The 23,983-nt window shown below is 42.9% G+C and overlaps 1 protein-coding gene across 2 annotated transcripts; it reads left to right on the top strand.

Moving 5' to 3' along the window:
- On the top strand, window positions 1-23,144 carry LOC126407558 (hepatocyte growth factor). 2 transcript variants are annotated; one of them, XM_050072554.1, is made up of 18 exons: window positions 1-182; window positions 1,666-1,825; window positions 2,117-2,229; window positions 2,856-2,970; window positions 5,882-6,030; window positions 8,906-9,026; window positions 10,088-10,206; window positions 13,934-14,099; window positions 14,187-14,320; window positions 15,194-15,287; window positions 16,522-16,658; window positions 17,610-17,639; window positions 18,210-18,315; window positions 19,729-19,803; window positions 20,057-20,206; window positions 20,304-20,410; window positions 20,791-20,933; window positions 21,479-23,144. In XM_050072554.1, exons 1-18 carry the CDS (start codon window positions 134-136, stop codon window positions 21,656-21,658), a joined length of 2,148 nt encoding a protein of 715 aa, XP_049928511.1. In that variant the 5' UTR covers window positions 1-133; the 3' UTR covers window positions 21,659-23,144. The 2 variants fall into 2 exon arrangements, with proteins under 2 accessions (XP_049928511.1, XP_049928512.1); XM_050072555.1 differs by having other exon boundaries at window positions 2-182; window positions 16,522-16,643.
- The last annotated feature ends 839 nt before the right edge of the window (window positions 23,145-23,983 follow it).

The raw sequence follows: 23,983 nt of genomic DNA, 5'->3' as shown, positions 1-23,983 counted from the left end.
TACTTAGAGAGGAGACGCATCATCTGTGCAGTGGTGGAAGCAACATCTCCTGGTCGCAGTCTGACAGCACAGCAAGCAGCGTTTGTTTTCCCACACTTGGTTCTCTGAAAGTGTTGTTGTGCGTGACGTGGCGATGTGGATTTACAAGCTCATTATCGGACTCTTCATCATTTCTTGTTCTGGTAAGTTTGGCGAAAACCATTTTTCTCTCCATGACGCCCGCCACTGAGCTGGAGCTGGAGCTGGTGTCTGAACGCGTTGGTTTGCGCTCAGTGCAAAACAGATAAGATATCTTTAATAATGTAACTTAACCATCATCTGGTGTGCGTAATATTCAGATAATAATGTATCGGTTAGTGTTTTGTTCATTGTGATGTTTGTATCGGTTATTTTGCACATCTAATTCTAACAAGACAGTGCTAAAAGTGATTATCAGTCTTGAGAACATTTCTTAAGTTCCTGGAAGAAATATGAAAAATGCTTTTGCCATCACTGACGATCACACAGGGGCTTTTAAATCCCAACTCTTGCTGTATTGCGCCCGCTCTGTGCCAGAGCGCATTACACCGCATAGGGACGCATTACTGTAAGACACGCATTATCTCAATGGATCGCGGGATAAATACACGCTATGGTAAAGTGAACAGACGCAAACCACCGTCCCACAAAATGACCCTTATTAAAATCAAATTAGTGCTTGAGTCATCCTGTAGTCATAGCAGAGCGCGATTGTGCGGCTCATTGCTCCCTCTAAGGCACTGAAACTGCCGACACGGTGAACTCAAGTTGAGGATCGGACAAACATGATGCCTGGTCCGGTCCTCTGTGCATGATCCTCAGGTTGCATCACCAGCACCCAAATCCTGAATCTGAAACACCAGCTGCCTTTATGCTGTTTACATGACTTCCAAGAATAGACAGCTTTTCAAGCACCCTTCTGACAGAAACACCACATGATTAAGTTTTTTTCCTCATGATAAAAGCTCTTGAATCGACTGGAGTGCATATAGGCAGAGAGTTGAGATGGGTGGGAGGAGGAGAAACGAGTTTTCTGTCTAAATGTAAATGTGTAACTGGCTCTCTGATTTTGTGGCAGCCTTGGTTTTTATTGGGGGGGCAGTGATAAATGACTGTGCATCCTATTAAGTCCTGTAGATTAATAACAGTTAAATAGGACTAATTGACAAACTGTATGGTGTTGCACAGTGTTCTCAGTCTGAGTGGGATCATTAGCTGATTATACACACTGTCTACCAGACACAGAGAGGGCTTTGGGTTGATTATAATAATAATGATAGTAATAATAATGTTGAAACTTTGTGGAAATCTGTGTGTACATTTGGGAACAAAAACCACTTGGTAATGGGCTTCAGATGCCTGGTTTTGGTGGCACAATCACAACTTGAAATGTCACTTTGTCTCTCTAAAAACAACCGGTTTTGTTATTATAATATGCATATATGTTGTTATAATAAAATCTTGTAGCATCTTACAGTTCAATGTTCCTTGTATTCCTTTTATTGATAAAACAAACCATAAATTAGACAGGAGTATCTGTTGTAATGATGACACCAAGGCTTGTAATCAGTGCTGTCAACCTCGTGGTGCCAGACTACCTTTAAACACTGCTGAAGGTCATGGACATGTTGTTTAATTGTGTATCAGAGGGCAAGAGAAATGCGCTCCAGGACTACCAGAAGACTGAGGGGATACGGCTGGTTGTCCTGTCTCCAGATGCCTCCCACCTGACCAAAAGCAAGAGGGTCAGCACGGCCAAGTGTGCAAAAGCCTGCAGCCGCAACAGAAGACTTCCCTTCAGCTGCAGGTATGTTTGCTCTTACACTGTGGCGTCACACTTTTAGCTGCAGGTTTTTTTTTTGTGTAACATAGTAAAGTAACTCTGCCACAGTGTCAATGAATCAGTGCACAGAGAGTACTGTTCCTCAAGTTGCTTAATTATGTGTTCCACCTGTGTAATGCATTGTTGTCCGTCTGGTTCGGCAGGCCTCTTAACTGCTTAGCATACCCATGTAACAGCTGTGTTAACAGCCTTGACATTTACTTCACTCTTACCCCACTCTCGTTTTCTCCCCTTCCTTTCCTCTTTATTCTCCAGAGCGTTTCTCTATGATCATAAAAACAGGAAATGCCAGTGGCTGTCGTTCGACAAGAACTCACCAGGAGTTCAGAGCCAACAGGACTTCAACTACCAACTCTATCAAAAGAAAGGTACCCTCTGCTGTTCCAACTTTCCTCTTTAGCGGCTGATACTAAAGTGACGTCTTCTTCTGTCACCATATCTGGAAATATATCAGAAAACTGCAAAGCATAGTGTCACTTCCAATCAGCAGTAAGCTTTAGTTCACTCCTTGTTTTAGAATATGCAGGATACTTTTATAACTTTATAAATACCCATTTTCAAAGTGTTTGTAGCTTCGTCATGATGCCATTTCTCTAGATCAAGACAAGGAAGGGCAAGGACCATTGTCGTGTTTATTGTGTCGCAGCACATTATGGTTCATTTTCTGTCATTAAGTTTGTGTAAACGACGGAAACCCCCATCCCACTTGACTCTGACTGACCACAACAGTGAACATGCAAGCTGTGTAGCCTATTTTACTGGATCCAAATGTTTTGCAGAAGATTAGGAAAACAGATTTGGCTTTTGGCATTGTCACGTCCTTGTTAAGCTCTGCATTATAGCTGAACATCTCCTTCTGTCTGTTTTCTTCATCATCCATACTGGCTCTGTGTACACAACACAGTGATCAGGTTGTTGGCTCGTCCCACTCACTCGCTGTCTTTTTCGCTGTCAACTTGTCTCCCCGTCTCTCCCCATCCTCTCTTTCTTTCAGACTATGTGAGGGAGTGCATTGTGGGTACAGGTCAGAACTACAGGGGGCGGAGGTCAGTGACAGTGAGCGGGATCCTGTGCCAGGCTTGGGCCTCTCCTATTCCTCATGAACACAAGTAAGAATCTGATTTTCACCACAGTGTCAAACAAAGTAGTGTTAAAGCCACTTCTTACTGTTACTGATGCAATTAGCTAGTAGCTAGAGGCTAGCCTGCATGTGTCTGTGTGTGTATATGAGTATGATATATTAGGGGTTGATTAGGCTCCTGGGAGCAGTCATTCATCAGATCTGACCTCATTGTAACGCTTTACAGAGTCACAGATCATTTCCTGCTGCGCCCCTACTGTTTATCTAGGTGTGTGTGCGCGCATGTGTGGGTGTGTTTTTCTGGGATTAGGATCATATCTAATATGCAGCTTTTGGTTAAGCTTTAGGTACATCCCCAGCTAAATTCCCAGATAAAGCTCTTTTTTCAATACGCAGGCTTACTTTCTGATGCAGCATAGAGAAGGGGCCAATTAAGTGGAGTTTAAAGACAAACGTTGCAAGCAAAACAATGCCTTCTATAGGATTATGAAAGTTAGCACTAATTGCCTGGTAAGCTACAAGATAACTGCATTTATCCTTTACAAAATGTCCAACAAAGTATTTAGTCTCATATTAAGTCTACTGTAGATGTAGTTTCTTTTAAAGGTCCAGTGTGTAGGATGTAGGGGGATATATTGGCAGAAGTGGAATATAACATAATAAGTATGTTTTCTTTAGTGTATAATCAACTGAAAATATGAGTTTTTGTTGTCTCAAAATAAGCCGTTTATAACCACAAAGAGAGCGGGTCCTCATCCATGGAGTCTAATAGGTTGCAACAACATGTTTCTGCCGCAGCCCAGAACAGACAAATCAACACTTGGTCTAGATAGGGCCATTTGTGTTTTCGTGTTAGCCACTCAGCCACTCTGATGAGCAGTGTGGGAAAAACACTGATCGTTCAACACAGAACTGCTTTATTCAGTGTTTTGACAGGTTTTTAATCGCTGGTCCAATTGTTCTGGAAAGGCAGAGTCCTCTGCGGATAATTCGGCTCCTGGTAAAAAATCTCCTGAGCATTTGTATCTTGAGTAATCAGGGAAAAAAAGGGGAGCACACATTAGCAGATGCTGAGCTAACAGCCAATCTGCAGTGAGCCAAACAACATTGGAAAAACACTGATTTGTAATGTGAAACTACTTTATTCAGTGTTTTTACCAGTTTAAATCACCTGATCCCTTTGTTTTGGAGAGGAAGAGACCTCTGTGCATAATTCAGCTCCCGATAAAAATCTCTTGAGCATCTGGATCTTAAGTTATCACAGAAAAAAAGTGAGCGCATATTAGCAGATGCTGGGCAAACGGCCCATCTGCAATGAGCCAAACAGCATCGGAAAAACACTGATTTGTAACTTGAAACTGCTTTAATCAGTGTTTTTACCAGTTTAAATCACCTGATTCGTTTGTTTTGGAGAGGAAGAGACCTCTGCGGATAATTCGGCTCCTGGTAAAAATCTCCTGAGCATTTGGATCTTAAGTTATAAAAAAAAAAGTATATAAAAAAAAAACTAAAAAAAATTATCAGAGAAAAAAAGGGGAGCACACATTACATTAGGAGATGCTGAGCTAACAGCCAATCTGCAGTGAGCCAAACAACATCAGAGAAACACTGATTTATAACTTGAAACTGCTTTATTCAGTTTTTTTGCGGGTTTAATTCACCTGATCTGTTTGTTTTGGAGAAGAAGGGACCTCTGTGGATAACTGGTTCAGCGTAAAAACCTCCTGAACAATGAACACTGAAGGAATCCTATCTGGGGAGTTGGCACGCTTGGCACATGGGAAAAGTTTCAGCTTGTTGGATTCTGCAATCCTCACTGCTACACAAACATGAGAATATGAGACAAATGACTTGCAGTATGTTATCTTTTCCCATCATCTATGTTTAAATTTAAAAAAGACTGCAATATTTTAAGTCAAGTGAAGGGACAATGTTGAAAAACACTGAGGAGAACACACCAGTAAAATAAGAACAAAGTTTAAGACTTGCCAGATATTAATAACCATCAGAGAAACAACATGTACACCTCATCTTAGACCTTCATTATCTTTGAACCGCATGCTACCTCCTTCTGTCTCCACTCCCCACTACTCAGAGGTATTAAATGACTTTGAAAGGCTTTGTAGTGAGATGTCGCCGCAGTAGACGAATCAAAGAGGGCAGCATACGTTTGTACCTCCAGTGAACCTGCTTTATCAGGCTGCTATTAATGTCTGTAGATCACGTAATTAAACCCAGGCGCTTTGTATGTTTTATCAGTCAGCTTACAGGCTTGGGAAACTCTGACAGACACACACACACACACACACACACACACATGCACACACAAGAACAAATTGCATTTTTATCAGTGAAAGATTTCTCCTCCGTTTTGACTGCCCAGCAAGGGCCTTCTCATTTCTGTAACTGTCATTACCCACTCCACTAAAAGACTACTTCAGAGCTTTATCTTTTCATCATCATGTGGAAAAACACAGCTTGACTCAAAGACCACACTGTGTCCATCATCGCAACCGGTGACCACGGCCATGTGCTTCCCTGATGCAGAAGATATGAGTCATTTGTCAGTGTGTTTACACTACTTTCAGAACCAGCCTCATGGAAAACTAACATTGCCTCTACATATTAATTTGTTTTCTCTTATTAATAACACCATGTCATCGAGTGCTTGACCCTCCAGCTTTGCCATCAATTACTGGTACACTTGTTAATTTTCGGTGGAGGTGTTTACAGGCAGGTTTCAGCTATCAGAGTCAAACAGCAGCCCACTTATAAATAAGTGGAGGATTCGTCATTCTGCCAGGGATGAATAAAAGAAAACAGAAACTGCGACCTTGGGTGTTTTTCAAAAGAAGTTGCTCTGCATGCCAGCTGAAACACTTGGCAACCGTTCTTGGTACATGTGTCTGTTTGTGTAACTGCGGCTCTGCTCCCGACAGATTCATGTCTAAGAGGTTCAGGAAGAAGGACCTCAGAGAAAACTTCTGTCGCAACCCAGACAACTCCACCGTCGGCCCATGGTGCTTTACCACAGACCCCCGGCCACACCTCAGACACCAGGAGTGTGGCATACCGCAGTGTTCACAGGGTAGGCTACACACACACACAAAATATGTCTGTACTGTATGAGTCTGAGCGGACATTTCTCTTAAAATAATGCCCATTCCACATTGCAAATTGCCTCACCAATTCAGGCTTCATGGTCTGAAATGTGCTGCGGCAAATTAGGCAATCACACAGTGCCTTGGAATAAGCAACGCTGGCTCTAACTGTGCTCTACATCTGTGTGTGTGCGTTTGTGTGCGTGGGGCACAGATTTTCTTTATTTGCTGAGGCCAGCTGCAGCCGTTTCCAGGTGTGTGGTTCAGTTTATGCTGTCCCCTCTCATTCCATCAGCCTCAGCTTTTGTAAATGGTTTGAACCTAAAGAGGCTGGCGTTGGAATGTTAGAGGATATTAATCCCCTGTCGTCTCCTATAGATAAATTGTTAGCTATTTCATCCATCCCTGTGGCACACGCAGAATGTAACTGCTGAGTGCGAGTTATGGGTCCGTGTAAGTAAAACTCGTGATGACAGAAAAACACTTTCCCACCGGTGTTTCAGCCTCTACGTTACATCACACAATATTACTGTCAGACGCTGATGTCTTGCCGAAGAAAGGGATGATAATGACCTCTCTTATCTAATCCCCGGGGATTCATGCTGTCAGGCGGGTTGTTTCCTGCGCATGTATATGACACTGGATCACCTTAATGAAGAACCAGGCTGTGACTCGATAAGACGGGATGGGAACCCTTCTTGCTCTCCAGCTCACATGTGGTGTCCCCCTGGGTTATCATAAGTTGTACAACACAGATAATGACTTTATATTTTTAATAAAGAGCATGCGCTCGTTCAGACGAAAATGACTGGAAGGGTTTCTCCAGAAATTAGCTGGTCCTAATAGGAAACATACACATGGACACGAAAGCATGGCGTGCACAAATACACATGCGCATGCAGCCAGTGGTATTAAAAGTGCTCTGTCATGACAGCGGCGGACTCATAAACATCTGGTTCTAATCTGCGTGCTCTCTGTTGTTTACACTAGACTGTGTACGAGTCAACATGCAAAAAGGGGTGCCTTCTCTACATCAAAGACATCATTGATGTCATTAGGGTGACCTATACGTTAACTGTATGTGTATAATGTCTGAACTTCAGGGAGATCTATTAAGACTTTATAAAAGGTTTTATTGGATAAGCACTTTGAGGCAGAAAATGATGTGATTAAATTTGATGATCCACTCTGTCCAAGTTTATTGCTTTGTCGACACAAAGCTACACTTCGAAAAGTACCATGATTTATCTGCATTCTGTGCTCGCAACTTCTTTTGGGGGATACTTTGCCAATTTTCAACTAGCTGTGTATCATAATACAATGTAATGTGTGTTATATGTGTAAATGAGCCATAGTAAACTTCCCTATATCCTACCAGTGCCCAGATCTCCCTGCTCATCTCTCGCTGGCTCTAGGGCTCTTGCTCAAACGATAGATGATACATCGGCATTTTTGTATTCCCGCCACCACAAACACGAAGCGTATAGAAGCAGATCCAGAGAGAACCTGGCCCCTCTCTCTTAAACTCAGACCAAACTCAGATCAAACTGTAAAACTATAGCCTGGAAATCCAGACCCAAATCTAGAAAGATTTAGGGTCTGGCTATGAGTAATGAAAATGGCCCAACTCAAGGGGCGGCACCAAGCATGCATTTGTAAATATCACTGCACGCAATTGGATAACACTACGACCAATCAGAACAATACACGGGGTGACGTATACATTTAGCTACCAGCGGAGCTAACTGGTGGATTAGACTCTTGCCGTATCCGGTCGGCAAAACAGCAAAAACGTCCTTCTTGCAAAGGAAAGATTCGAGCGCCGTCTTCTGTTCCTCTTTTAGAGAAAAAGCCAAGTCTAACTCGTTCATTGTAGCGGCCAAAGCCGTTTCAAACAACTGGTGTTCATCTGTAGCCATCTTGCAGTGTTTACTGACTGATTCCGGACTTCGTCGTCGCAGCGCTGTCGTCATCTGTTTAGCTCGCCTCTGGTCCGCCTATATCAGATACACCGATGTGATTGGTGCAGCTCGGTTTCATGGGCATAGGTGATGAGCATCATTACTGAGTGCCAGAGTGACTCGCCAAGCAAATTCAAATTGGGCTGTCACGAGAACTCTGGATTTCCAGGGTAGTAAAACTAGGCAGTGCTGATCAAATATAAGCCAAGATACTGTTACTGTATTGCCTATTTCTCACCTAAAATGTCTTCCGAAGCATATTTTAGTGCACTGTTTAGCTGTAATACAAGAATATATGAACAAAACGTAAGCACCATACTGTTTCCTGTATTGCAAAAATGGATCCTATAAAAAACAAACTGTGTTGTCCATGTCTCGTCGAAAATGTTCTCAGAAACATATTTTAGCTTACCATTAAGCTGTAATTCGCCATGGCCAAGCCCACATTACATCCCGCACTAGTGGGAGCATTTATTGGTCCGGTGCGGCGCAGTGCATTCTGGTAGTTGTAGGTTTTTCCACCTCTAGAGCAATAGCAAATGCCACAGCCCTTTTTCTCTGATTTTTTTCCTCTGGTCATTTAGCACCAATTTCAAGTGTAGTTGCGTCTTTCTACTGCATCAGCATCATAGTTTTATGAAAGGAGCATCTTCCCAGCAGTGAAATACTTCTTTAAAGTTATATTTGATGATCCACTATGTCCACGTTTATTGCTTCAACAAGCCATAGCTGTGCCGCTAAAAGTATCATGATTGATTTTCATTCTGTGCTCTCTATGTTTCTGTTTTGCTAAGTGAATTTTTGGTAGTTTGATACTGTGTTCCTCTAATCTGTTGCTCTGTGTGTTTGTGGGTGTGTGTGTCTGCATGTACATGTGTATGTGCGTGTCTTTGCTGCATAGTTGAGTGTATGAACTGTAATGGGGAAGATTACAGAGGACCCATGGACCACACAGAAAGTGGAAAGGAATGCCAGCGCTGGGACCTGGATGATCCACACAAACACCTGTACCACCCCAAGAGGTGACACACACACACACACACACACACACACACACACACACACACACACACACACGCACACACACGCATCTGCATCACTTAGCGTCACACCAAATTGTGCGTGCTCAATCACACTTAAGCCCACACACATGGATGCATAAAATGTACGGCAAAAAGCATGAGAACATTTTATGTAATAATAAGTTCACACAATAATTTCATGTGGTTTTGGTGCACAGACTCTGGAGTGATTTAAAGTCAGCCAGTGTGCCTTTCCCTGAAGGAATGCTATCAGAATTCAGTGTGTAATTGTATGTTTTTAGCAACACTTTGCTGGGAAAACTCTTCACTCATTTATAATTGGTCCAAATTCCTTTAAGTTCTCCATAGATTATAAAGCAGACTCATACCCAGCCATGAGATAAGCTTATACCTATTATAGAGAGGCCATATATTTCAGGCTGCATTAGTATATTCCCTAATTGCTTGTGTATGTGCATGTCTGCTAAGTGCGCGCGCGTCCGTGTCAAGAGAATGTTCCAGCTAGTCGGATGGCAGGTGGTCTGGATTAGTGGGGACTCGTTAACACATCCTTAATCATCCCAGTGTTTGTGTAAACGAGGTCCCAGACTGCTCATAGCACTAATGTAATGAGAGGGTCCCACAGCCTGATACTGCACGCCTGGAGGCTGGAGGCCTGGAGGGATGCGGGACTTTGGGATGACTTACTGTAGAACACCTGTAGTGGTGCAGCCTATTATCTTCCTCACTCCCCTGAGCTCTGAACAGATTCACAGATGGAGTCCTTGCACCATTCCAGTTATTTATGCCTCAGTTGCGTGCAAGAGTGAATTGTCTCTCCACTTTTGCTCTGTTCTCCTAAGGATTCAGAAGGAAAATGAAAATATGATTCTCTTTTCAGGTACCTCTGGGCTTTCAGAAACGTGGCAATTAGTGTTTTGTGCAACTTAGCTTCAAGTCTGAGAGCTGCACTAAGGGTCGTGCACCAGTGTGATAGTTGTTTTCACTCATATCCCTTTTGTCGATACATTAAAATTCTTATACCGCATGTTTTGTGTTAGGTACCCGGACAAGGGCCTGGATGATAACTATTGTAGAAACCCAGACGGACGCCAAAGACCCTGGTGTTTTACCACGGACCCAAACACACCCTGGGAGTATTGCAACATCAAAGTTTGTGGTAAGCATGTGTGCATGTTTGTTTGTGTGTGGTTGAATGTCATGCATGTTAAGTGGAAATCTATGTGCGTGGGTGTGTTTGTGTGCTGTGCAGGCCAACGAAGTGTGACTGACGGCACCAGAATTTACAGCTTCCTGTACCTTTCATTTTACCACTCCTTTACCCCCACGTTGGCTTATATTATAGAATACACACACACACACACCCACATGCACACACAGAGTTCCCCTCTTTGGTTTGGCTCTCTGTTATGTCTTCTCTAATAGCAAGAATGTTTATTTTTCCCCCGCGCCACTGGGCTGCTGTTTATTGTTCTATGCCAGCTCTTATGTGTGGTGGTCAAACTGCACTGGGCTCAGTTACCGCTCCACATTAACCTCCTGTTACACATTCAGACACAACACCAGGGTCACACACACTACAAGCAGATCATTTTCATTACACCTCAAAGACCAACCATAAGCAGTGTGATTAATGTGTAAGAGCTAGGTGTGTGTGTCACATCTGGCTTTGTGTTTCGGGTGTCTATACTTAGTAATACACCAGCAGATACTGCACGCTCTTAGTTGACCTACAATCAGTGACGAGTCACTGAGACAGCCACTGTGGTCCTCGAGAACATAAAACAGAGAGAGCTCTGGTGTTATTGTTGGGCTCAGCTTCTTTCTCCTGGGTCTGTGACTGGCCTGTTTGCCTGCTAGAATCATCAGCCGTCCTGGCACCATGTTTACTAGATGGCACTCCTCCATGTGGACCCAGTGATTCACTGTTCCCCCCCTGTTTTTCTCCCTCTAAAAACTGTCTCCCCCTCCTGCACTCTCTGTGTGTCTCTCTCTGACTCTCTTTCTGATATGGGAGTTTGTTGGGAACAGACCAAGTTTACGACCCAGTTAGTCTTAATCAAAACAAGGCAGAGTGGAGGGAGCAAGAGACAGAGAGACAAAGTGTTCTTTTGTCAAGGCCTGCTCTTTTGTTTACTGTCACAACTGGTGCATATCTATTTTTAGACATATTGTATGGACAGAAAATGTCTGTTTTAGGGTCTTGGAGATCTGCAGCGTTGCACATGGTCGGATACAATTGTGCACAATGTTCAGGCTAATGAACTTTTGCAACTCATGCGTAATGAGCAGCCCTTCTCTAAAGAAAAGTGGAGCAGATAAGATTTCCTGACTTGTTTTTCCAATTTTGGCCATATCAGCCTCATTATACTGTGAGTCTTCTTAATCCGTACAGTGAGCTGTTCTGTGGAAAGCAGGTGGCCAAGACATTGAGGCTGTTTAGCCATTCGTCTTGTCAAAAGCACTGTCACACTGTTTCCTCAGTGCTAAATCATTTTACTATTCATTATTGTTTGTAATTGCTTGTACATGTGCTACAACAACCTGATTATAACCAGATAAAGGGAAGTATTCGCAACCCTCATGGAAGCACTTAAAGACCCGAGGGTGCGAACACACTGGAATTTTTTGGCCAATTGATTCGGGCATCACTCCTGATAAGAGCAAATTGTCTGTTACAGCCTGGACCATTTGGTGTTGACAGCTGGGAGATAAAATCCTGCACTGTGTGATTTTTACGACCGGAGTTGGGATTTCTACAACATGTGTGTGAGTGGGAGAAATAATAAAAGAAGAGCAGGCAAATGGAAAAATGTGTAATGTGCCATGTGTCATGTAGAGTATTTTATTCTATAATATATAGTCCGGTCCATCAAGGTGTCAGTACAGTGCCACAGTTCATGTGAAGTTCGCCTCGCTCTTGCAAACTTCACTCACCTCCAACTTTCTCTGCAGTTCACAGTCTCCCACATCTCTCCATTCACTATTTCAAACTAATTTGGCTTTTATCTGTCTTTGCCTTTTCTGTGCAGCATAAATTACTAAGTCAGGTTATCTTTGATTAATGTCCTATTTTGGTGCAATCACACAGTGGCACTCCTGAGAGCTGACTTGAGTGTTGGTACTCAAAATTCCTGTATGCTGAAATTACAATTTAGACTACCTGAGGAAATCAACAACATGATTAATTCACCAAATGACTATGGTCGTTAGACTTATCACACATCCCCCACCCTTTCCTTTGTCCCTGACAATCCCTAAAGAGTAACTTTGGTATTTTTCAATCTGGACCCTATTTCCCATGCTTTTGTGTTTGAGTGACAAATGGGAACAACAGTTTTTGACATTGGTCCAGTATTGAGCAAGAGAGTTTGGAGTCTGCTTTAGCATGCTCTTGTGGAACTAGACAACCTAAGGCATTCATTGGTATTAACCATATTGGCATAGGGGGGCTAAATAATGCTTCAGAGTTAGGCTAAATTGTGGTTAGGCAACAACTGGCATGGCCATGTTTGAAGAGGTCCCTTGAACTCTCACCTCAAGATCTGGACCTGCACTTGTATAGCGCCTTTCTAATCATCTGACTAATCAAACACTACACTACAACACTACGAGTCACATTCACACACTCGCACACCAGTGGAACAGCCATTGGGAGCAATTTGGTGTTCAGTATCTTGCTGAAGGAGCCACAGCTGATATCTAAATGAAAATGGGTTTCTTGGGTACCCACAAGTCTCCCCTAACCTTGACATGTTTCCAGTAAATGTTATGTTCTTTACCATCAAAGAACAACCAGCCCATTTGAGGAACATCGTCTAACATAAGCAGATACATTTCACATTATTAAAACAGGATTGTCTTGGAATTCAAAATATTAAATGTACCGGTATTAGTCTATGTACAAAAGATAATTAGTAACATTAACTGTAAAGTAGGTAACCAAAGTATGTCAGTATGCAAAAGGGCTGTACCCAAATGAGAATTATGTCAGTCGAATCAAATGTGGCTTTTCAATACAAATATTTGACTATTTGTTCCTTATTTTTTATAAAAGTTAGAGTTTGAGAGTTTGATTGGGGTTTAGCGGGACATTCAGTGTGACAGTGACATTCACATACTATAGCAAACAAGCTAACTATGCTAACGATGGATGGTAAATCTGCCACAACATTTTTTTGCCAACACTAGATATAAAAAAAAAACTGACCAGGCAAAGCATCTCTTCTCCTCCTCTGTGTATGAGGAGCGCCCACTCTACAGCTAAATCTGAGGATGGATTCGTCCCCAAGAATCGCAGTTGACTTAGAGGTCCCCAACTGATGATTCGAATCTCTGACTCTTAGGGGGCAGCCCTAGTATGTGATTCCTTAATTCTCTTATTGACATGGTTTTCGACTTCCACAAGACTTTAAGTGGCCCCATCTGGCCACCCCTAGAATAAAAAAGTTCTAGGGGTACTGCAATCACATGGAAATTTGAGCTGGGATTAGCTACCTGTTGTTTAGCGTGTTGTTCTCTGCATTTATTAGTGTTTAAACGGTGCTTCAAAGTCCACTGAGTGAATGTGTGTGAGAAAAGAGAGGCATTGTAAGCAAATGTGGAAATATGAAGCTTTTCTGGGGGGGTAATGTTGAAACAACTTTCGTGTTTCAACTATAAAACCACAAGATCTAAAGTCTTAATTACTATACTGTTTTGTTATACTGTGAAACTTGTATAAGCTTGGGTTGCTAGGAAAGACTGAAAAACTATGATGAGTTCTTCACCAAACTATTTCCTTCATCTGCGTACTCACCCATGTTATTTAAGGGAATACAAACAAGCTGTATGTTACCTTGAACAAAAATGCCCACCCCTCAACATATTTTTGCTCTTTTTAACAGAAACACCACCTGAAAATAATGAGGTGGAAACAACCGAGTGTTACCAGGGCAGAGGAGAGAATTACAGAGGGACGGTGGATGTGGTGCCTACTGGACTCACCTGCCAACGCTGGGACTCTCAGTATCCCCATAACCACACATTCATACCTCAAGCCTACCCCTGCAAGTGAGTCAGACACCATTCACTCACTCACCCACCTGCATGCACTTAAATCTGAGCAGATTACAGGATGACTTTCTCTCTGTTTTCCAGGGACCTGAGAGAAAACTACTGTCGGAATCCAGATGGCCAAGAATTCCCGTGGTGCTTCACTACGGACCCAAGAGTGCGCACAATGTTCTGCACCAACATCCCTCAGTGCGGCACCCAAAACAAGGCTGTCAGTGGTGAGAGACTCAACAGCTTTATCTGATTCTAAAAACAGCGAGGAGAAAGCTGATTTTCACTACATCCTGAACACAGAACAAGTCCACATTTTCATATTTTGTGGACAAGTTCACATGAGACCCTGTAACCACACTCACTGGCTTGTAACCACGTTTTCTCCATCCCTGCGGAGTACTGTAGCCCTATAGGACTGTGGGAAGGACTGACCACCTCGCCTCACATAAACAAACTCTGACAGCGGCTCAGGATCGTCAGGTCTCACTGGACAGTGAAAGATGGAGTGGAAGGATTAGTGCTGGATGGGAGTCTTTCTGGGGTAGCAAGAGATTTGGAAGTAAAAGATGTAGATCTATGGCTGAGTACACAAATGCAGATTTCCCAAGGGATCTTAGCGACATGTCTTTGAGGGTATGTGGCCTTGCATTGGGATTACAAACCCCCTCTGAGGTTGCGTTGTGGTCTACCCTGGAGGGTTGAATACGTTCTCATATAGAAATGAGACGCAGGGTGACAGACAGCATCTAAAACTTATTTACGACTCATGTTTCTAAGGCATCTTTGTAGACGACTTCTTTGTGTTCTCAGCTCTCTGTATTTGAGATCCAATGACAACCACGATAGATCAGAAACTAATGGTTATTTTTATTCCTCCGCATATAATTGACTAGTCTTTTTTTAATAGTTTGGAGTACAACAACACTGCATGACAAAGACTGCACAAAAAACTATTGTTGTGGTGATGAAGGTTTACAAAAGCTTTGTAATGCTGAGCACTGCCTGTTGTGCACGTTTTTTTGTTCAAAGCTGTTTGTTCGCAGAGACATAAAGTATGCCTGTCTCATTTTACTTCTTTTTTTTTTGTCCAAATACAGACTGCTATGAAGGCTTTGGGGAGAATTACCAAGGAGAGCAGTCAAGGACTAGATCAAACCTTCCCTGTGGTCCCTGGAGAAACCACAGCAACAGGTCAGCTGGCTGGATCCCTGCTACTTTCTAACCTAATAACTTTCCCAAACTCCTCAAAGATGTACAAAACAGATCCGCACCATCAATAAACTGCAGACAAGCGCCTCTGCCTAAAATAGAGATCAAGATGTCACACAGCTCAAGTACATGTAACCCATCAGGGAGAGTCCAACATAGTGTAGAACGTTTTTTTTTTTTTAAAGCTCAGTGGGATCAAAGGAAATCACTGATAATGAACAGAAAATAAGCAAATTTCATGGGTTTCAACACGAGAGAGAATTCTTGGGAAATTAGCTCTTTGTGATACAAGCTTGTGCGTGACAGCCTCAGTGTGCAGGGGAATGTGTCTGTGTTTTCAAGAACCATGTGTGCGAACCTGAGACATGGTGGTTAGTGCGGGGAGGCGCCCCAGTATTGACCTCTAGTTACGTCTTATTGTTGTTAGCGGATCAAGTCGGGCCTCCTGTTCCTCAGAGGAGAAAACGGCTCCTGCGGGTGCCGTGACTCGCCTCTCCAGCATCTCCTAATGGCTAGAGAAGTGTTTCCCTGAAGATGACCTAACTCAGCAGGAATGACTCCGAGTGATAACTTGGCTGGGGGATATACACTTCACTCCTCACCTCTGACCCCAAACCCCTCCTTTGTAGGAACACTTCAAAGCCAATCAGCTCCACCGCTTGGCTCCTGCTAAGGGGTCAGAAGTCAGGGTTAGAGAGTCACAGCTAGAGCTGGCTGTTATGCTAGCTGCGAGAAACACAGCACACTAGTACCCAGCATCCCTCTCCTGTGTCTCCCTTTTACCTTCCAGTTCTCCACCTTATCGGTCAAGGAATTCAGTGTGGGAACAGGTTTTGTTTGTGGTTTTAAAATTCTTATGAGAATATTCCATGTGTGGGATATGTCTGCATGAGCATGTATTAGATATGTGCATGTAGGTGGGTACATACTGTCTCAGTGAGTAATTCCTTTGCAAATCACCTCCTTATCTTGTCCAGAGGGACGGAGCCTACACAGCTGCGTAGTTTTTACAGTCCAGATCCTATCTGGCAAAATTTGTTCAGCTTTTACTAATGGTTATAAATCACCAGCAAATCCTTTTTACTTTCATCAACAGCCGGATTATCTACTTGAAGGGGGAAAAAACTTCCTTTTGTTTTGAAAATTGTCTTTTGGGCTTACTGAATGTTGATAAAAGATAAGTTATTGGATCTTTTATGTTTGTGTGTTTGTCAAGTGGCATGCTAATGGCTAGCCTGGAGGGAACCTACTGCAGAAACCCTGATAAAGACAAACATGGTCCCTGGTGTTACACCAACAACTCTGCCATTCCCTGGGACTACTGCAATGTTAAACCATGTGAGTGCACATACGGTGTGTACATGCAAGCCGCACACAATCACACATAGAGACACACAGTTGGGGAAAATAGTCTGTGACACTGTGAAATTGAAAGTTTTTCATTCTTCTTGGTCTGAGACAAAGCTAGTGAAGATTTGTATGCACTCTGTCTGGATGTCTGTCTCATGCACACACACACATGTACATATACACACTTAGTTTGCAGTGTGTAGATCTGTCTACGCTTGCAGGTCAGTGTGTGTCAGAGGAGATTCACAACTCATCAGGAAGACAGGGGAGGGCTCCTTCTAACTATTCCCACATGGACCAAGAGCCAGAGGCATCATGACTGTGTGCATGTGTGTGTGCGTGTTTTCGATCATGGCTCTATATTGGTGGCATAGTCATAGTTGCAGTGCAAATATACTTTACATTACAGCTAATAATTTTGCAAACAATGCTGCTATGTTTAAGATATTTTAGTATGTTCTGTCTGCTGTTACCTTGTCGAAGTTCCATTAATGTCACGGGGTAATGCAGTGCAGTCATGTGTGTAATCTGCATGAGCATGCAAGAATAATTTAATGCTGACACCAAATTAGTAGAACCTTGATGTTTACTTTGATGGATTACACAACATTAGGAGATTATGAGAGTGTGCTAATTTATTTTCACACTGTACGAAAATTAATGGAGACCAACTGCTGGCCTGGAACTAAAGATGAAGTATATTAACAAAAATCTAAAAAAGTTAATCTTGGGTTTGAAAATGATCTTCATAACTTGTATACTGTAGTATGGTCCTTTAAGGATTGTTACATACAGTTAAAGCCCTCCAGATTCAAAAAAATGATCAATACATGTCAGACAAACACGAGGGCCCTGGCGGCCATTGTAAAATTTGCAACCGCATGTGAGGTCACCTCTTATCTTGCATCAGTTAACACTCCCTGACCTCTTGTTTGTCTCTGCTACTTTCTGCAGGTGATGCTTCACAGAACACCATTCCACTGGGTGAGTGTCTCCGTCTACTCGTCTGTCTATCTGTGTTTGCAAGTGGCTCAGCTGCTGATCTGTCTTTGATAGCCTCCAAGGCAAGTAGTAGTGTTTTCAGAACCTCCTGGAGTCCTTTTAATGTCGAGCCATCATGGTACATCATGGCACATAATGCAGGACATTAGGTTGTCACGGTGGCATCTGTTTCTGTGTATATGGTGTATAGCAGTGTGTGTGTGTGTGTGTGTGTGTGTTTGTGTTCTTGTGCACATAATAACTCAAGAACAGAGGATGAACCCCTCAATCTCTTGGCGTATACAGTTTAAATGACACATGTGTCATATAAACACATTCAATAATTACCTTAATGAATGGCCTCATCATCATGTTTTAAATCTAATGATGATTATGGCGGATCATTAGGCAGCTCAAGTGCCTCTTGTGTTGTGACAGTGTAAACAATATGTCACTGTTAACTACAGTGTGCCGTGCCTGTGAGTGCATATTTATGTGTAAAATGCGCATTCTATGACATGAGATGTATAAAAATATTGGTGTGTGTGTGTCTGTGTGTTTCTGCTTCTCCAGGTGAGCTGTCCTCTGGGGGGTGTTTTGTCCATAAAAGAACCAGGATTGTGGGAGGTTATCCGGTGGGCATATCAGACGGCAGCTGGATGGTCAGCATACAGAAAGGGTACGGAGGCACATTTAATATTCTGCACATTTTCCTTCACCACTGGAGAAGAACAGTAGGCCATCCGGCCCAGACCACCCTTGAATTCTTAAAAAAATTCAGTGGAATTGTTTTTTTCTTCTCATTTTTGTTTTCAGTTGAGGGTTCAAATGCTGTTTCAGAGGCCTTTCCACAGGGCTTAGAAGCACACGCACGCAAATAGAGATGGAAATTTAGATAGAAATTTCTAAAACTCTTACTTCTTTTCCTAACAATGCCAGCAACAAAATAGTCCTTCAAGTCAGAATTCTAAAATACCCTGTCTGCCCTGCAAATGCTTTATTTTATTATACACACTCAAAGTCTCGCACTACTTCATGTGTTAAGTTTGAGGTGACATTTTGTCATGTGGTTTTATGGACTAAAATTGCATTGTTAGGTTTGTATTGTGAGGAAAAGAAAGGAAAAGGGACAGAGGGGTCCCGTTTGGGAACCTCAGAATTGTGTCTCCGCTTTTTGCAGATGATGTGCTTCTGTTGGCTTCATTACACCTTGACCTCCAGTAGGCACTGGGGCATTTTGCAGCCGAGTGTGAAGCAGTCGGGATGAGAGTCATCACCTCCGAATCTGAGGCCATGGTTCTCAGCCTGTAGACCGGTGGCCCCTCTGGGTTGGGAGAGGGTTTCTGCCTGAAGCGAGGGAGTTGAAGTATCTCAGGGTCTTGTTTACAAGTCAGGGTAGAATGGAGCCTGGGATGCAGTGATACTGGCCCTGCGCCGGTCCGTGGTGGTGAAGAGGGAGCTGAGCCAGAAGGCAAAGCTTTTGATTTACTGGTCCATCTACGTCCCAAACCATAATCTATGGTCATGAGCTCTTGGTAGTGACCGAAAAAAATGAGATCATGGATACAAGTGGCTGAAATGAGTTTCCTCTGTGGGGTGGCTGGGCTCAGCCTTAGAGATAGGGTGAGAAGCACGGACAGCTTGAGGTAGCTCGGAGTAGAGCTGCTGCTCCTTCACATCAGAAGGAATCAGTTGAGGTGGTTCGGACATCTGATTAGGATGCCTGTGTGCCTCTCTTTAGAGATGTTCCGGGCACGTCCCACTGGTAGGAGGCCCTGGGGCAGACCCAGAACATGCTGGAGGGATTACATATCTCATCTGGCCTGGGAATACCTTGGGATCCCCTAGGAGGATCTGGAAAGCGTAGCTGGGGAGAGGGATGTCTGGGGTGCTTTGCTTGGCCTGCTGCCCCTGCGACCTGGCCCCGGATAAGCGGATGAAAATGGATGGATGGTTTTCATTGTACTGCTGTTTCCCCCCTCCTCAAGTTTTATATACTTTAGTGCTTAAGTTTCTAACAGTGGCAAGATAATTTTAGTGTGTGTCCAGTATTTCACAGCCTTCCTTGATTTGTTTTCTTGTCTCTTTTCAGGTCACAGCACTGGTGTGGAGGTTCACTAATACGAGAGGAGTGGGTCCTCACTGACAGACAGTGCTTCTCCTCATGGTAACTTCAACGCTCGCTGTCTGTTAATGTTGTTTATTTCCTTTTGCTTGAACCTTGAATTGTTGCTGCATTTTGCTTTTATATCCTCAGTGTATTAAATGTAAGATTTATTTGTTCAGTTCATATATATTTCTTTTAATTCAAGCGTAAGTACTTAACTCTCTTCAGTTGTGACTGTCTGCCCTTGTCAGTCTGAGCTTGTAGAGAGTAATAAATGTGGAATGCTTTTATTAAGCATTAACTCTGTCTTCAGTGTTCCAGACCTCAGCGAGTATCGGGTGTGGCTGGGAGTCTCAGATATTCGAGAGGGCGCTCCTGACTGGTCCAAGAGACAGGAAGTCAGCATAGCTCATGTGAGATGTGGTCCTGAGGGCTCCAGTTTAGCCCTCGTAAGGCTGTCTAAGTGAGTGCCTGGAAAAATAATCTCAAAGATATATTGATATGTATGTGTGTGTGTGTGATGTTGCTCATGCTTTTCTGTTTTCATTTAATACTTCCAGGCCTGCCCTTCCCGCAGATAATGTCCATACACTTCAGCTACCCATTGCTGGGTGCTCCATTCCAGAAGGAACATTATGTAAAATGTATGGATGGGGGGAGACCAAAGGTACTGATATTCTATATTGTGTGTTCACTAAAGCTGTTGTATCTGGTCTCCAGGTCTGCAATATATTGCATCTCTCCTGGATTATGTTGTATATTCTGGAGGTGCAAAAGTATACTGTAACACAGTCCTCTCTCAAATAATTGGTCACTGTTTAGGCCATATGTTTCTCAACTCTGGCTCAGAAGTGCTTGTTGGGTGGCTTGCTTTACACACAGGATCACAGAAGATTGATGTTTTTAATAAAAGTTAAACTATGCTATAATTTCTGTACAAACAAAATCATGCCAAAAAATAGCAGCTCTACAGTACAATGGTTGCATTTGTAATGCATATGCTACAACAGAACAGACTCAGTAAAGTGCAACCTTTATTTCTTTCAGACACTGGCCACGATGACATACTGAAGGCGGTGGACCTGCCCATTGTCAGTAATACGAGGTGTAGAGAGATGCACAGAGGGAACCTCCACATCACCAACACCAAGATCTGTGCAGGAGGCAGGAGGAATGAGGGAGTGTGTGAGGTAAACTGTTACTTATTCATATTCTTTTCCCACTGAGGTGTTTTACCATTTAAACACGAGGCCAAATAACTGTTTTACAGATCAGAAGGAAAACTCCACACTAGAATTCATACAGTGCGATCAATCCTTGTTGGTATACAAGAACAGGCCTTTTAGACCTTTGGATAGAGTAATTGTTCTCAGTGTGAATTCTCAACTACTGTATATTAGTGCCTTGGTTCAACACAGAGCTTTCAAAGCTCAGTTTGATCCACATCTCAAACAAATGTTCTTTGAATCCGTAGGCTTAGTATTCAGTCCGTTGTAAATAGAGCAGCTGGAGACTGTTGCACTAAATTTCATCAGCGATCAAAGCTTTGGTTTTGTGGTTTCCAGCTTCAGAGGAGAGCTGTCCATGTTCACAAATACTGATGGTACTGTCTGTCACTGGGAGCTTAAAAATGCATTTTGCTTCCGTTTAACCCTGACATAAATGTAAACAGTGATGATGGCCACTTCTCCACAAGCGACGTCAATAAATGTGCTATCTCTTTCTTCTTTTGCAGAGGGATTACGGCGGCCCTCTTGTGTGTCAGGATGGAGAGCTCAGGGTTATTGTGGGAGTGAGCGTCCACGGCAGAGGCTGTGCACGAGCAAACCAGCCTGGCATCTTCATCAATGTGCCCTACTACACACAGTGGATCTACAAGGTCTTCAAATACTACCCCAACCCTGAGACTCAATAGAGCATGAAACAGAACCAGGGGGGACTAAATCAAACCTAGAGCCTCTACTTCTGTAAATCCAGCTGTGCACTCAGGACACCTGGTTTCTATGTTGTTCCACCCTGCACAGCCAGCAGATCAATTCGAACCTGATCTGAGCACTCTTAACAGATGAATGCATGGGGTAACACTGTGATTTAAACACATCCTGAACTGATTCTTTTGATTGAGTTGGGAGCAGACCAGGCAAACATTTGGTTTCATCCATTTTACATGATTTTTCTTTTGGTAGCAAATCCACCAGAGTGGTATGTGTGTATGTGAATACTCTTGATTCCTGGCATTACTTGAATGTTTGAACACCAAAGTGCAGTGGTTCAGCAGCTCCCTTTGTAGAGTACATCAATGGGCCACTTAGAAAACTATCCAGTGGTAGGGCAATGTTAAGGGCACTCTCGTCAAGCTTCACGCATCTCCAGGGGGATTAGATAGAGTGGTCCTTACTGTATATAGTATTTTAATGAGTGTATTTGTGACACTCTAAAGGTGATTTGGGTCTTATAGATCTATGACAAAAGAAATTAATGTCGTGGAAGGCAGATAAACGATGTACAGTGTGTTATCTACATTTCAGCTTTTCAGCCAAGTTTCCGTCTCATAATGATGTCCACTGTACGGAAGCACCAAAGTGAACTCCATTTTCAGTATTTTAATGTTATCGCAAAGTCACTGACTGTATATATGAATGTGCTCTTTGCATTCTGTGTAGATGAAAGGAATGTATGGCTGGTCAGCGTTAAAGCGTTTAAAAAAAGAGGCAGAAAATGTGACATTCATGCTCTTTCTATAAAGAATTGAATATTTCCAATGTGTTAATTCATCTTGTGTGTGTGTGTGTGTGCATCTGTGTTTGGAAGTTTTTCTGCAGTAGTGTCAGTATGCAAAGAGAAAACTGCAGAAGGAGAGAGTGTGTGTGCGTGTATGTTTGAGCCTGAGCTGAATGAATTATCATCTCCCCACACTCAGACCTTGGCAGACCTCCAATTTCAATCCACTCTGGATATTAGCGTCACAAAGTCTGTCACTTCAAACTTTGTCATGGAAAAGAAGGGACAGTCTTTGTAACTGCATTGTCTGTAACGGATGCTTCACTGAGATCACTGAACGGCCCTTGAAACAAATTAACACATCTCCTTTAGCAGTGTAAGTGATTGCGAAGGCTCTGTATTACAACAGCATTATGTCCGTATATGAGTGAGAAAATGTGTGAGTGTGAGTGTGTGTGTGTGTGTGTGTGTGTGTGTGTGTGTGTGTGTGTGTATGTGTGTGCACTGAAAGAGGTTGCAAGCTGCTATATTCTACAGGTTGTACAGTACTGTCTTATGTTTCCTGTATAATGTACATTTACTATAAATTCCATGTCATCTTATCCAATATGCTAAATGTTAAACCCAATTTCAGCAAATATTTGAAATGTTTTATGATGTCTGTCACTATAATAAATGTGTTTTTTTTTTAATCTATGAGTTTGTTTTTCATTTCATATTTTAAATGTCGCATTCGCCCTGTTTGAGTGTTCTGAATGCAAATGTGCATCGTCTCAGCCAGCTCTCCTGCTTGCTGTATAATTAAGTCAACGCTGTTGTGCTTCCCCACCAGAAGATGGCACCACAGCCGCACAGAGACTATAAAGATGTTTTAGTAATCTTACTAATCTCTCCCTCACACACACTCCCATATTCCCACATCTTTAGTCACACTCTCATCCACTTGCATGCACACAGATGCACATACCTACACACACCACCCATTTCAGCCTTGTGGCTGTCCTTGATCAAATACTACAACAGAATGGCAGTATTCTGCTGTCACCCTATTCAGAGTTTAATAGACAGGGAGTGAAAGATAGATATGGGGGGGGCATAACAATGTATCTGTGAGTGTGTGTGTGTGTGTGTGTGTGTGTGTGTGTGTGTGTGTGTTTGAGGGGGTGAGCAGCAGAGTGAGTGAAGGTGAAAGAGTGCAGGAAAGCGGGGACTGTGAGCTGGAGATTAATTGTGAATCCATTGATGCTGTATTAAGGAACTTCTGGAGCAAGCAGAAAATACACGGGGATCGACATTTTTCTGTTGCTATGCACACTGTGTGCGCCTAGCCCCGATGCTGACACAACACACACGTATGCAGTACACGCACATACACAAACAGAGCACTCTGTGATAACAGATACTGTAGAAGCATCAAAGGGAGATGAAGTGTAAGAAGTTTGCTTTCATCTGCAGGTCAGCTGGGTGGACAGAAAGACAGAAAATGTAGACATAAACAACAAGACAGACAGGAGGACGA

This window comes from Epinephelus moara, chromosome 20 (genome assembly GCF_006386435.1).
Source record: "Epinephelus moara isolate mb chromosome 20, YSFRI_EMoa_1.0, whole genome shotgun sequence".
In the NCBI taxonomy this organism is placed as follows: domain Eukaryota; kingdom Metazoa; phylum Chordata; class Actinopteri; order Perciformes; family Serranidae; genus Epinephelus; species Epinephelus moara.
Note: the sequence above shows the minus strand (reverse complement) of the source record. Positions and strands in the feature narration are given on the sequence as shown.